The sequence below is a fragment of the Arachis ipaensis genome, chromosome B1 (assembly GCF_059453495.1).
Source record: "Arachis ipaensis isolate K30076 ecotype BB chromosome B1, ASM5945349v1, whole genome shotgun sequence".
Classification (NCBI taxonomy): Eukaryota; Viridiplantae; Streptophyta; class Magnoliopsida; order Fabales; family Fabaceae; genus Arachis; species Arachis ipaensis.
In genome coordinates this window covers 13,656,765-13,672,409 of record NC_142436.1, presented here as the reverse complement: position 1 = coordinate 13,672,409, position 15,645 = coordinate 13,656,765, and the positions used below count along the sequence as shown (strand labels likewise).

Sequence of the window (15,645 nt, the reverse complement as noted above, 5' to 3'; positions counted from 1 at the left end):
ATTATGAAAAATCTAGTTTACTTTCATTTTCTTTCACACAATTTATAAAGAAAACAAAATAATAAAAATATAATTATAAAAAATTAATAAAAACAATAAAAAAGATAAGTTATACCCTACTAATGTCTTTATATGTCTCTTGCAAAGAACACCACATTAATTCAATACATTAGAATACAATATTCATGTTCATACTTCATATTTCACTTGCTAAACTCTCTATTGTATCCCCGTCTCTCGGTGGTTCCTATTGGCTATTTGTAAACAAACACAACCTTACATAACTCAAGACACAAAATAAATAAATATATAATATTAATAAAGAACATGAGTAAAATCACATTTTAAAAATATATCGTTAAACGTAGATATTATACATAAAAAATCGCATTATACATGGCTATTGATGGAAATGGGAATGACATTTCAAAGCATTATACTACTGCCTCCAAACAAACTACTACTCAACCAGAGAAAAATGTGCCTGTAAAAATTTGTTAACAATGAATTGTACAAGGTGTCAAAATTTGCCAGATTTCCTAGGCATGAATCAACCAGAGATCTAGGAGTAGCATAGCAACGATCTTATATTTCCAGTTTCTGTAACAAGTCATGGCAACCGGTTCCCATCTTCACAGGCAAACCAAGACAAATTCTAGAAGACGGAGTGTCCAAGGTGTCGACCAGGCCGTGAGAAGATGCTTCGACGATGAACTTGGAGGCCGTCTCAAAGCACATCTTGAGGAAAGGGGAAGTAGAGAATGCTATGCCTCCGGATCTGCTCATCGGACGATACTTACCAGAGAAAGTCATGAAATCGGCGATAAGCATCAAGTGCCGGATGTCTACGGATATCCCATAAGACTTGAAGACATTTTTAACTTCCCTGATGATGGTCTCTCTGGCTGCTTCCACACCATAAGTCTTTAACATAGCATGGACATCGTTGGAATAAATGTACCTTACATCAAGATGATCTTCTAAGTCCCAAAATGTTTGAAAATTCACACCAGAAGTTTGAAGTGCTGGTATTTTTTCCTTTTCGGCGGCAGGGATATCTTCCCTTGAACGTTGATCTTCGCCGTAGTAGATTACTCCACTTTCTTTGCATGTAACAGCCTTACATTGGCCAACCTTTCCATACTTCTGGATGCAAACCTTATTGGCTGTTTTCTGAGCAATCTGCATAAAGTTAATTTAAAAATAAGTGAGCCTTTTTATGTTTGAAAGCAATGAGAAGGTAGAGAGATAACATACACTCATTTGTTAACCATCACTTGTCAACCAAACGAAGGTTTCCATCTTCCCTCAACATCATTCATGCATTAATGTCTCTACAATATTTGCATGTCTAAGCTCAAATAACAGCTTGACAAAATCTACAGCATATGCATCTTTTCTATAAAATTACCATGATAGCACCTAGCTAATATTTCCTAGTTGCAAGGGAATCAAACCTAGAATTGAAGAGCATACTGCATACAAGACTAAAATAACTATGTTGTTCTTTAGGCATAACCAAGGTAGAGAAAATCAAGATTTTACATGAAATCCTAACAAGATTTATATCGTAAAATCATCCGACTTAGTAAAAATTTGTAAAATCAGTTAACTCATTAAAATCATAATACCAGGAGATTTTAAGAGTTAAATAGAAATTCTGGCTACTATGGGTATAACCCACAGGTATTGAACATTCAGACTGATACTGATGACACAGACCCAAACACAGAAATAAACTATGAAATTAGTGTACCTGAGCCAATAAAATATGCGGTTCGTGAGTAAATTGGAAGTGGATCTCAAAATGCATCCCTTTTGCTTCCACAAAAATTGATCTGTCATATTTCTTTCTTATTGGTCCAGATTTTTTCTTCTCTTTTTCACCACTAGATTTGGGCTTAGATTTCCGATTAATTTTTTCAGGAGGTGAGACATCCCCATCAGGCTCTGCCAGGTCTTCAAGTCCTTGAGAATCACGGGCATCAAGTGTGATGTTCTTATCTTCCTCATTATCACTTCCACCATAATCACCGTCAGATACTTCTGATAACTCATTATCACGTGTCTCATCTTCAGGATCATCTTCATAATCAACCTCATCAGTAACTTGCTGTTTTCTCTTCTGTGCTTCAAAACCAAGATCCTCATCCCCTTCTGTGTCATCAGCCCCACCATCATCATCGTCATCATCATTACTCCGGCCTTTCTTTGCAGAATCCGTTTCATTGCCGTCTACATCATCTGAGCTATTTGTGGTGGATTTCTCTGTCTTAAAATCTTTAATGCCACCAATTTTGGAAAGCAGTGCCACATGATTCTCAATGGCATCCTCCAACTCCCTCACAAAGAGAACTCTTAGTGTGTCCTCCCAATCTTCAAGTGTTATATCCGTGTATTTCGGATAGTGTTTAGGTTTATATAGCTTCATCACAAGTTTATATACTCTGTAAATCTGACCATTACAAACAACTACTGGTACAACAGACACTTCCATACTTTCAATAATGTCAGCTACAGTTATTCTCTTCAACTTATCGGAAAGACAAATTGCATCTTCCCTGCAAGCAACAACATATGTATTGTAGTTTGTATAAGTATCTACACAGAGAAAGCAAGGGGTGTTCAGAAACAAAACTACAAACAAATAGATTAGAGAACAGAAAGCAACGCCAGCATCTCACATCGATTTGTCAGCTCTCAAGGGGCATGTCATAAATGGAGTCAGTATATGTTCTGAGGCATTCATCATGATCTCTTGCAGACGCGGAATTCCAAGAGTCACATTCATTTCCCCTCGACCAGCAAGATGAAAAGTATTCAAGCTGCAGAATAAAAATGCAAAAAAATAAATAACAAGCACTGTTTACATCTTAAGTATTGAAAAATAGTAGCTGGTAAAAGAACAGATGTACAGTTCCAATCCCACTAGCTCCCCTATGAGGCATAAAATTTAAATGTTTAACTTGTGAAGTTTTACTCTCTTAACATTTTACTTCAGTGAAAAACAGTAAACCAGCTTTTGATTACGAACTCCATACGCAACTATAAAGCAGTTATTCTTATTAGTTCAGGCTATGATTTCAAAGATCCAGCAATTTATATGAAAAATAGTTCAAATTAAGCATATGCTGGGATACTATCTGCCACGTTAATAAAAATTGTTCCTTCCAAATTGCCATAAATTATCTGGTCATTTTACTTTAAATACAAAAAAAAATAGCAACAAGGCTCATCAAGAAGCATATTCTCTCAGAAAAAATAGGGTCTTACGTCATTTGTGTTGCTGGTTCCCCGACAGATTGAGAGGCTAAAACACCAACTGCCTCTCCTGGTTGCGCAAGGCTTGACACATACTTGTGCTCCATCAACTTCAAGAAATCTGATCGTTTCAATGAACTACGATTTCTCTTCTTTGAAGAAAAATTATGAATGAAGTTTTCAGCTTTTCCTTTAAGAGCATCAGGCAACTTGCTAATATAAGGACTGGATCTGTCAAGCTCACGGCAACAGTTGCTGTAAACCAGTTCATTATTCTGAAATCGGCACAATAAACAAACATATAAACAACATACAAATTGCATGCATTATTTAGGATTTTCAAAAAAATAACAATAATAGCAGTAAAAAAGCAAGTGCATACAGTCGACAAGGCTTCAAATTTGGTAATAAAGCTGGTTTGATGGACATCTACGCCATCTTCTCCATAACGAAATTGAATAACTGAACCATCAGAATCACGAACAGTGTGATCATAACTAACTTTGAGACACTCAAGATTTTTCATTAGACATCTTTGCAGGTAACCACTCCGAGAAGTTTTAACTGCAGTATCAACCAACCTGAGCAGCAAACATTCATTTGTTAAGACAACCATACTGTAATCGAAGAAATAAACCTTACATGTGAAATACTATCAAATTATTTATCCAAAATATGAATTGAAAGATTTTCCATTAGGGAAAGTGTTGTGGAGTGAAGAGAATGGTTCAGACAGCTTTGAAAAGAACATAAACAAATGAGCAATGAGATGCATGTCAGCAGCTAATCAACGTGCACATTATAAAGTTGAAATGTAATCAACATGCATACCACATGCATTCCCAAGTTCAAGTTACTTATATACCAATACATCTAAGCAAATGTCACTCAGATTAAATTTAAACTCGCTTAAAATCGTTTTCTTTTTTACATATTTTTTTTTGGGTATATTCATAAAGCTGAAATGATAATGTGATTTGCAACGTGCATACATTACCATGTATTAAGTGACATTATAACTTTTACTTCTTGACAATACTGACAAGCATACAAGCATATAAGTATATATTATATATCAGTCACTTCTTGACAATACACACAAGCAAACACCAATACAAAACATTAACAACCATACACGTATCAATAAAACATTCAGAACGAACTGCTATCATGTTGAGTCCATAAGCTTTTTTTTACCCTTCACGCCCTGCCATGCAATGAAAGTAATATTCCTGTGGACGAAGGGCTGTGAGAAAACGATCAATAATGAACCCTCCTGCTCTAGGGGAACAATCCCAGGGAGGAAAGCTTGGCAAGGTCTTTCCAGAAACCATGCGTGGAACTCGTTTTCCTTCCAACTCTTGCTGGCCTAAATGAGAAGATATCTGCTGGAAATTGACCTGTTTCAAAACAATATGAATCAACTTAATATTTTTAAATGGTTAAATGCCATCAAATATATCAACAAGACTTGTATCAATTGGAAAATACTAACAAATATACAGAGAATAAAGTGATATTAACACTGAAAAAACAATCAGACTAACTAGTTCTATATCATCAACTGAAAAACGCAAATGTCAGACTAGCAAAACTTGATTACTTTGTAAAAGAATCCATCCAAAATAGTCGCAATAGCAAATTCATTGTATCTATGCCATTCTGTAACCTAACCTGCTAAAATCTAATATAGCAGTGTAACACAGACAAATTAACATCACAACAGTATACTTACCATACTACCCTTGGCTCCAGATGTAGTCATAAGAGAAATCCAATTTTTCCCAGAAGGTTTCCATATACCTTCGGATAATAGCTCCTTTAAACCTCCTGAGCTTGTTTTGGAGTTAAGACTGCTTATCATCTTCCGATCCAAGTATGTTAAGGCTGCATCTCCATTACTGCGTATTTTTTTCTCAATATTCAACTGCAGTGTGGTTGGGTCTGAAATAACAAATATGCCACAAATCACAGATTTTACATAGGAAAACTAACTGCACTAAGTAAATGTCAAGTAGCATAGATATGCTGTCATGCTGGACTATAAGTTGGATGCATGGACCAATATATATTTGACCAATATATATATATATATATGATAGCGTAGAAGAAATGCATTGGTCGATATGTCTCATTATATGATAGCGTAGAAGAAATGCATACCAAAATTTTATTTGGTTTGAAATATGCTTTAACCGGAGTATCTATGAAACAACACTAGCTATATAGATTCTGTGTACTCAGGAAACACATCCATATTAGATAGGAGTAATGAATTATCTTAGGATAGTAGAGTTACTACCAAAGTTTACTTAGTATTCTATTTTCACATCATAAACTCATGTCATTTAATAAATTAGATAGGAGTCATATAAGTAGAACGTGGATAGAAAGCTAGCAATTAAGCAATGTTACTACATCAGGAAATGGTATTTATTTTATAATCATATGGTTTGCAGCAGAAACCAAATTTAAGAATATTACCTATATTATCACCTTCCATGACTCCGACAAATTCCCGATGAACAATGTCACCAATTTCCTCGCAGCTTTTAAGTTGATTCATTCTTTCACCATCCTTTCTTTCTGTTATCAGAAGATCATCAACTCCACATGTGAACCCGTGCATCTGAAAAACAGAAAAATATAATAGAATATTGAGGATAGATAAATCAATAAAATAACACAAGATTATATATTAACTCATTGGCAGCTAACCTGCAAGAAGTTTGTGAATAAACGACTAAACGCTGAAAGAAGGTTTCCTGCAATGTTTGAGCCATAAAGTTCTTGTACTGTATGTACTATACCATAGTCACCAAATTGAGCCTTATCAACCACGCCACACACCAAATCATTTCTATATATCAACAATTTGTCCTCATCAGGCTCATCCTCCATCTTACTTGACTTCTTAGTGGTTCGTCCTTTAGTGTTTCCGTTTCGAGTCTTGAAAAAATTAGCTGGTATTTTCGCATTCTTCTCAACTGTAAATGGTGGGGAACCTCTAGTGACATAGTATAACAATGCACTAATGACCTGCAACATAGCAGAAACCAAATTCACTTACAAAAATTAAGGTCCTAATATAAAGAAGCAAATCTTGAATCATAACTCAGTAGAAAAGTAATGGTATGTACCATACAATCCAGTTTTTCATATACTAAGATATCAAAATTACAAGAAAGAACAGAATTGACAAAACGAGAAGGATCCAGAAAATTTATCAAGAAAATAACTGTTAGATATTAGATAAACATCCAGCAATATCTCCATAGTATCTTAGAATAGAATAAGTATCTTAGATCTCTAAGAATAATTTATCTATTTCTTTATAGTTCATGATTTCTCTATATTAAATTAAGAGTATGATATTAGCACTCGTCATAAAATAGCTGATGTATCTTCTGAATCGCAGTATCTTGCATCGAATTCAGCTGCGCATTCACTCCTCTCCTGTTATTCTATCCTCGAAATTTCAATATAGTATCTGAACAGCAGCACCTTCCAAGTCATGTCCCATCACTATTCTATTTCCAAGTTGACCAGAACTTCAGACTCTTAATAATATGACAACTTTCATCCTACTATTACCGTAAGTTGACCAGAAATTGATGCTCTATTTAAATAATATGCCAAATTTCATCCTAGTATTACTGTAGCCAATCATGTCTTACGGATCTTTTGTTCAGAATCATGACTGTTATTTCTCTCTCTCTAGTGGGTCTAAGTACCACAACACTACAGCATGCCCTTAAATCACATCACCATCAATATTCTTCAACACAGCACCAGGAGCTACTCCTTAGAAACTGCTACCACACTTATAATCATTGTTGCATCCAGTAATTCCCTGATCATCTACAGACAAAAATCACATATAGTTTCCTTCCTGCATTTTGTGACTTTTGATATTTGATTAAATCGGTCTATCAATACATGTTCTATGGAGTAATTATGGAGGAGAAAGGCTAAAGGAATTTTTAAATGACATTCTTCCAATGCCAAAGATAAAAGGCCCTTCATATAATAGCAAAAAAGCCAAAAAACGAACCAAATGATAGTATACCTGTTTTCCTGTCCAAAGGGGCTCTGGCTTCCATATGGCTGGAGGAAACAAAAACATTTCACTCTCGGAAGTTGATGTGAAAACTTTCTGCCCAGGTTTTGCATAGAAAGATCCCACCATAGGCATGGATACACCAGAACTGTAGAGAAGTTGATTGAATGCTTCACAGCTTAAAAATGTATCCTTTTTGGTTAGAAGGGCAGCACTTACAATATGATCCTGCAAATTTATTTAAAAGGCAGAGAGAAAAAATTCAGTATATAAAAAAAATAAAAAATAAATAATAATAACAAAGGCTGTCTATGCAGTTAACATGTTAATTATTTATGCAAATAGAGGGGTGAGGATCAGATTGCTTCCAATCCATTTAGCAATTCATGCAGTGTGCATGTAATTCTTCAATCCATAATGTTGGGATCTTCATTAAACTGCCACCTTTCTAAATTATTTATGCAAATACCTGAATCAAGGCTCTTATTGGATCACCACTGGTAGGCTTCACATATTGGTTGTTGGCATTTACAATATTGTAAGCTTCAGCACGGGAAATTTCATCTTGTGGAAAATGCACATTAATCTCGTCACCGTCAAAATCAGCATTGTAAGTACTGAAATAATAAGGAATCGAGGAGGGAAAAGTTATTGACTGCATCAAAGTAAATTCTAAGGATACTTATTAATTTGAGGTATCAGAGAGTCAAAATGTACCCAATAATAATAATTTATTCCACAAGCACACTAAGCTTAAAACTAAAATAAAATATTACCTACAGTTCGCATAGTGCATACGCACTGTTTTCTCCCCCTTCAGAACACGAACTATATGCGCCATTATACTAGGTTTATGAAGTGTAGGCTGCAACAGAATGTATAGTTCAATTCAAACCAGAAAGTAAACACTAGCAATGTTTATATCACATCTCTGATCAATATTGTCTTCACAAACCAGCATATTTACCAAGTCATGGAATCATAACAATTATGGTTAACTTAAAATTGAATATAGTTAAATATACCCAATTAGCAGTTCCAAATAGTATATGAGAATATTCAATCACCATACATCGAGTGTAATTATTTGATTTTCTTTTCTTGTATGATTAAAAGAAAAGAATTTCCAATTAGGGGAATAAAATGCAGTAACATTATAAAGCTTGTTTTGGTAAAACTTTTTGAAGATGTCTTTGTGCTTTCGAAAAGCACCTAAAGTGGAGCTTTTTAAAGTTGGCTTGTGCTTATCAAAATCAAAAATCTAATATAATCTCATATATTAGTAAATTTCCAAATTTACTCTTACATTTATATCTATTGTAATATTTTTAAATTTTAGAAGCTATTTTACCAAACACAATGGTTGTTATTTGTGCTTATTGAAAATCATTTTTAATTTATTTACCAAACATAGATGCTACAACTTTTAGAAAGCTATATTTTAAAAGCTAGCTTTGATAAGCTACCTTTAAAAAGTAAAAGCTTTACCAAACCAAACTTAAATGTGCTGACAAAACACCATATAATAAGATTATAAGATAATGAAGTACCTGTCTATTGACAAGCACAACATCACCATCCTTCAAGTGGCGATACACAATTTTTCCTTCAAATTCTTGATCGCATATCTTTCCATTATGCATGATAACCCCTCTTGATGATGGTAATTTCCTTGATGTCAAAGCAAGCAACTTCCCTTTTGGTGGAAGCTTTACTACTGATGATTTATCGCCATAATGTGTGGCACCTGGATGGGTTTCTGGACCATTAAGAATAGCATTCCTTAACTTCACTACATTCCAAGGAGTAACTCTCTGTAAGTTACCAAGGGCAGAAAACAAAATGAGATACTCAGAGCTTAGAGGATGTGACTTTCCATAGCTAGTAGTCTCGTATTCCATGCAACTTATCAAGGGGAAAAAACATAATGACATACTCATCTTTGAAGATGTGATTTTCCATAGCCAGTGATATCATATTCCATGCAAGTTATCAAGGGCAGAAAACAAAATGACATACTCATCTTAGAAGATGTGATTTTCCATAGTTAGTAATATCACATTCTATGCACAGTCCAAACATAAACTTAGACATCGGAAATCTTCAAGGCTATCAACTGCTTATCAACATTCAGTCATTTACAATATCCTACAGATTGTTTGATTTCCTTAATAAACCCTAAACATTTCACTTCACAATAGAGAAATTTCCCATCCTATGTTCCTAATTCCCTGATATAATATGGAGGCCAAGATTTCACACTTCAATGTACAAATTATTTGCGGCAGAATACTTATTTTTCAATTTGAAATTGTATAGTTTTCTTCAAATTACATAGGCTGCATCAGATAAAAGGTGATTTGTCTATAAGATAACTGCATGTAAATAGCATAGGCAGAAAATTAACTAAATAAAGATGCAACGTCAATACCAGAATATATTAGCTTTTATTAGATCTGTAAGTAAATGTTTTGAAGGTATGAAATATGCAGAATGCTAAACTGAACAGACAAAATTCTTAACAGAAATGCAAATGAAGAACGTAACTTACATGCATATTGGGTAATACAAAATTATAATTCTCACCTCAGGATATGTTAACCTTAGAGCAAAATATGGAGGAATGCCAATTTCATTCACTGCTAAATAAGGATCCGGTGATATGACAGAGCGGCATGCAAAATTAACCCTCTTTCCCATCATTTTCTGGCGGAAGAGGCCTTCCTTCTTCTCCAGCAACTGACAAATTCCATTACTTGCATCTCTTTGGCCTAGACCAATCAAGAAGTAAAAGAAAATCATGTGTAACCATCACTAGCAAGAGAAATAAAAATATTTACATATTGACATGTTTATGAAGTAATCCACATTCGGCGTAGCCTGGTACAAACTACCAAGGACTGCACCCTTCATCTCAGTCACATAATGTAGTCATGTTGTGTATTATCATATATTGTGCACATATTGTTCTTTGTCCTCTCTTAAATATTCACGAGAAAAAGAAGAGAGTGCTCAACAGACATTTTATCACATAAAGAAATTTATAAAATATATTACCCAACTACACCCAAGTCCGCATGTTACAACTAAAAAAAGAAAACAAAACAAAACCAGCATAAGTTCTCACCAGAAGTGTTACTGTTAAAGAGCACATTTACAGATTGCTGAAGTTCCATCCACCTGGCTAAAACCATCGAGGGATCCTTCTTGTTTAGATGGGCATCCCCTAATCTTATGTTAGCCTGAAGAATCTTACTCAACAAAACAGTATGAGCATGCTCCGATACCTACAAACACAATTGCCCAAGTCAATAAGGTGAATGTAGAATAAAAAAGATAGTCAAGTATTCACAAAACAATGAAAGGACTAAAAAGGATTAGTTATACTTTGAATGTCAGCAATTTACAAGCCTCATCCCACTAAATGAGATTAGCTACATTGAAAGAGTAAGTGTGTTCTTGTGATAAACCAAGAAAGAAACTGGATTTGCATTTCATCCTTATATCCTCCCTTCACATGACCTTTACATCCTGCTGGCTTCCTTTCCTAAGAATGGCCCGAATGATTCATGATAGAATTTTCTAACAAAAATCCTTCATTTCCAATCTATATATATCTGCAAACAATTTCATAAGTAAACTTTTCCTACATTTATATCCCACAACAATTTCAAATTCAGAGTACTTCCCTAAACCTATACCTTGCATTGACAAACTTTGGAAATATTCCACACTCCACAGTAGAACCAAGAACATGGAGTACAAACAAAGAAGATAGAGAAATAGTACAACTCGTTAACAGTATTTATTATTCACACTTACCATATCACCTCCTTTAGTGGGAGGGCGGAATTTGATTGGTGGAACAAAAATATTCTCAAGAAAGAACATTGAGTGCCCTGCTTTCTTTCCATATCCCTGACCTTGAATATCATTAATATAGGAACAGAATCGAGCCTCATTTTTCCACAAAAGTTCTAACGTCATTTTAACCTGTAATTTGAATAGAAGTGAAACTTTTCTGTGTCCAGCTGACACTTTACATTGAGGTTAATTCAATATTTGGAAGAAACTAACTTGCGATGGTAACAAAGGACCAGAAAGTCGATTTTGCTCAGCAAGCTTGTAAGACAACTTGTGTCTTTTTGCATCACTTTTCTTGGTCCCAGCAGAGTTGATATCCTCTCCATATGTTGTATCCCTGTCATCGGTTATAGTCTCACTTGCCAAGATTGTATCATCAGAATTTATGACATTTGCTCTAGCATCAGCAGCTGACAGATCATCCTAGATACATTATCCAAAAACCCAAAATGGTGAAGGCTTTGCAAGAATTAGTAAAGCATGTGGATTGTTGAAACACCCACAAGAATGAACCTATGTAAATAACATAATGTCCTCCGGAAAGAAGAAAAAATAATAAAAAGTTGAAAATTCACCATTAAATTCTATGATTTTCTACTTCTCATATTTAAAACTGCCAGCAACAAAAAAAATAGCGGGAGGAGCATGAAAGGTGCGCACAGCACAATTGCAAACATGACGAATACCGTGCATAGAAAACAGAACAACAAATATGCATAGCAGCAAGCAGTCATTCAGAACTTCAAAAATAAACCATTATAAATTCAGAATGCATCTTTCTATCACAAGACTCGAAGATGTTAGAGAAAGCTGTTAGGAACATGGGTATTATGGGGTGTCCAAAGTCCCACTTCGGGTAGTATGGGATACTTGACGTTATATATAAGGAGAGTGGTTCTTCCCCCTTATCAGCTAGCTTTTAAGGTGTGGTTCCCCACTTCCCTTAGATACTTAAGCAAGCTCAAAATAAAAAAGTATAGCCTAAATATGTTAAAGACTAGGATATTAAAGCAAGCTCAAAATAAAAAGTAGCCCAAAATATTAAAGATTGTTTAAAAGAAATAAAGTGAACAGGAAACTATAACCAAAACAGACAAGGTGAAAAGAGAAATTGAGTCAAAAGAATGATGAATGCCTTCTACCAAAAAAAAGAGATAATACGCATGTTGAGTGAAATGAACACCCCCCCCCCCCCCCAAAAAAAACACCCCTTCTTTTCCCTCAACGCATGTAGGCATTTACAATGTAGATATACAAAAGAAGAATATGTGTGTGTGAGTGAGAGAGAGAGAGCAGTAAGAAACTCAAATCAAGCTCTGTAAATTACCAGTACTAGCATAGACAAGATATAGCATTTAAATCTTTATGATACTTTAATATCAGAAAGCAATTTTAAGTGAAATTTAAGAATTTACCTTACGGAACCATCCAAAGGTTGGTTGGCTAATTTTAGGATTAATGGAACCACACTGTTGACATTTTTTAGAAGACTTCTTCAAAAATTTCTGTACAATAGAAATTGCCTCTTCGAACTGCAGCGAGGTCCAACTTTCTCCCTGCTGTTCAGAGCTACAAGACTGGCTCTTATCATCATCATCACTTTGATACATGGATTCATCTTTATTAATTGAATCCAATCTTTTTGCCCCAATGATATCCCCTTTCATAATAAGCTCCAACTGGGAACTACATTTTTCCACCTTGCAGCAACAGAAGACCATATGAGTAGTGACCAACAAATGCATAAAAATATTATAATCATGAGCTTATGGAGAAATATTTACCAGTTCTTTATTAGCCCTAAAATGACAGCAAGTGAAACAAGTTCTTTGTAGAATATTTCTAAGAAGACTGATCATCAAGGGGTTGTAGACAGGGGAAACAAGCTCTATATGACCAAAATGACCTGGACAAAGGTGATACAATTGACCACATGTTTTACAACTGCATCGAGGAAAAAGAGAGATCTCAATTATCCACCTCAAGAAAACTTTGTGCAATACCAATAAAATATCAAATTAAGATCTATTGATAACATGAAATAATTTCTGTTCCAATTTGTCTCATCTCCAGTCCACAGAGCTATATCAAAAGAACCAACTTGGCTGATTCAAAAGAGTAAGATACGAAATTTCCATCCAAATGTAAAACTGTTAGCTATCATCAACAAGAATACAAGTTTTGAAGAAGTCCTATGAAGAAAACCAGAACTTTTCAAGAATAAAATAATTTCTTGTATGCAGACTGTGGCCGAAACAATTCAAAGGATAAAGGATAAAAAATAAATAAACAAAGGATGAAACAAGAGAAACCAAAAATTTAAAAATATAATAATAAAATAAAATAAAACAAAAACTAATTAACCAAGAATGAAGCCACCTCCAAAAAATAGGATTTGACAAGCATGGATGTCCAACAAAGCACCACCACTAAAACCTAAACCCAGCAAAGCACTACTACTACTACTAAGCCCTCTCCAGAATAGGATTTGACAGGCATGGACGCCCAGGAAAGCACCACCACTAAACCCTAAACCCAGAAAAGCACCTAGCACCTAGTAGTAGTAGCAGCAGCAGCAGTAGTGGTAATAATCCATCTAACCAATATATAAAGGGTAATGGAGTACTTAGGTTGGTGTACTTGGATTGTTCTCTTTGATCTCTCACTCATGTTTTCATGTCTTTCTCTTACTAAACCATGAAATTAAAGACCTTGTCATGTTGGCTAACCTCAGGGTGATTACCATTTATTTAACACATTCACAATGACATATAAAAATAAAGAGCAGATTAATAGTGACTTCACTTCCCCCTAGTAGTAGTAATAATAATAATAATCAGAATATGCTTTATTAAAAAAAAACATACGGCAATTTCTCTTCGGATGGACCCAAAGCTGGATCATATAAACCACCAGGAGCGGGGACACCGATAGTATCAAGCAAGTTAGCGTTTGTAATCTTGACGCGGCTGTTCTTCTTCACCTCTTCATCAGTGTAGAAACTGAACACAACCTCCTCAACAGAATTCGAAGCACCCTTAAAAATAACAGAGGTTAAGATTTTTAAGTGATTGTGACAAAGGTAGATGAAAGAAAGAAGAGGTTGTGGAGTACCTCGATTGAGAGAACCATGGCTTGGCTTTGGTCGTTGCTTTAAGTGAAGAGAGAAACCAAGAGTGGAAGAGTTATGAAGTAGGTGTGAATGGGATTGAAACGAGGGAATCAGTAGCAGTGTTGGAAAGAAGGGAAGGAGGGAGGCGCTGCTGCGTTTGAGATACTTGGGAAGCTGAAATGAGTTGGACACAATGTATTAAAGAGAGTTTTGCTGTGACAGGGGAAACATCAGCTGAGCCGAAGCAACAGTGAGCAGAATTATGCGAGGCAGTGTATTAATTTGAGAGTTTTTCTTTTATTTTTATGGTAAAAAAATAGGGGAATAAGCCCAAAAGAAAAAAACACAAAAAACACGGTTCAATTAAACAAGTACGGAGCGGGGCATTTGAACCCTTTTGGCGTCATGATTCAGTTTGGGAACAAGTCTTCCAAAAGGCAATTTAAGGGTGGAAAAAGGTCCGATAGTTTGTCATATTTGGAGTCTAATTTGTATTTGATTTGGTTTGATTTGTTATAAAATAGGCACATATCTAGACTTTTTTAAAAATTTTAATATGTTAATAAGTCAAATTCAGACTCATTAATTAATTTTATTGATCTATAAAACTTGTTTAGACTTATTAAAAATAATTAAATATATAAATAATTTTTTATTATTAACAAAATTATAAATATTTTTTATACTTTAAATACTTTAAAAAATTAAAAATTTTTATAAATATTAAATATAATATATTATATATAAATATTTTTATTAAAAAATGATTTTTTTTAAATAAAATTTTTATTTTTGTAAAAAAAATTATTAAGCCTTTTACCAGATTTCATATTAGAATAAACTAAATAACAGAATAGGCCTAGAACTTTATAAATAGTTTATAGTAAGTTACAAGTCAGACTTAAGCCAATTAATTACAGGACAGACTAGACCTATTAAAAGCAAAACCTGGCCTAACCTGGTCTGTTTCCACCCCCTACGCGGCACATCAACAAATTGGAATCCTTGCTCACAATCAAGATTTTATTTAGCTAACCAATCTGCACATGAGTTAACTTCTCTATATATGTGTTTGAATTCAATTTGCCAAGGCTTCAGTTTCATTCTCTCTATATTTCTAATTAAAGCATTGTGACATTTGCAGAAAAGTCTGGACTTGGATATGCTTTTGAAGGAGATCTCTGAATCTGTTTCAACTATTACACGAGGCATCCCCATCTGCCACGCCATCTCAAGGCCATAAAGGATTTTCATAGTTCAGCTTCATCAATGCTACGTTGCCTTAATTTGATGGTTTAATCCTTTATAAGAATTGGATTAATCTTTTTGTTGCCGTTGGACTTTTTTT

General features: G+C 34.5%; 1 protein-coding gene across 1 annotated transcript; it reads right to left on the bottom strand.

Annotated features, from left to right (window-relative positions):
• Window positions 1-328: 328 nt before the first annotated feature.
• Window positions 329-14,549, bottom strand: LOC107625401 (DNA-directed RNA polymerase I subunit 1). The gene is made up of 21 exons (XM_021117642.2): window positions 14,300-14,549; window positions 14,053-14,222; window positions 12,970-13,129; window positions 12,601-12,885; window positions 11,399-11,608; window positions 11,144-11,314; window positions 10,449-10,608; window positions 9,908-10,092; window positions 8,872-9,135; window positions 8,098-8,186; window positions 7,791-7,938; window positions 7,331-7,549; window positions 5,980-6,300; window positions 5,746-5,890; window positions 4,997-5,205; window positions 4,459-4,661; window positions 3,644-3,842; window positions 3,274-3,536; window positions 2,685-2,825; window positions 1,757-2,561; window positions 329-1,182 (listed from the first exon to the last, which is right to left on the bottom strand). The coding sequence occupies exons 1-21, from the start codon at window positions 14,315-14,317 to the stop codon at window positions 586-588; spliced, it is 4,962 nt and encodes a 1,653-aa protein (XP_020973301.2). The 5' UTR covers window positions 14,318-14,549; the 3' UTR covers window positions 329-585.
• Between the last annotated feature and the right edge of the window lie 1,096 nt (window positions 14,550-15,645).

Bases quoted from the DNA above. Each gene is read 5' to 3' on its own strand.
- LOC107625401 (XM_021117642.2), bottom strand. The intron at 7,939-8,097 runs GTAATATTTTAT...TTATTATTTCAG, and splicing joins ATGCACTATGCGAACTGTAG to TACTTACAATGCTGATTTTG. The intron at 2,826-3,273 runs GTAAGACCCTAT...TTTATTCTGCAG, and splicing joins GAACCAGCAACACAAATGAC to CTTGAATACTTTTCATCTTG.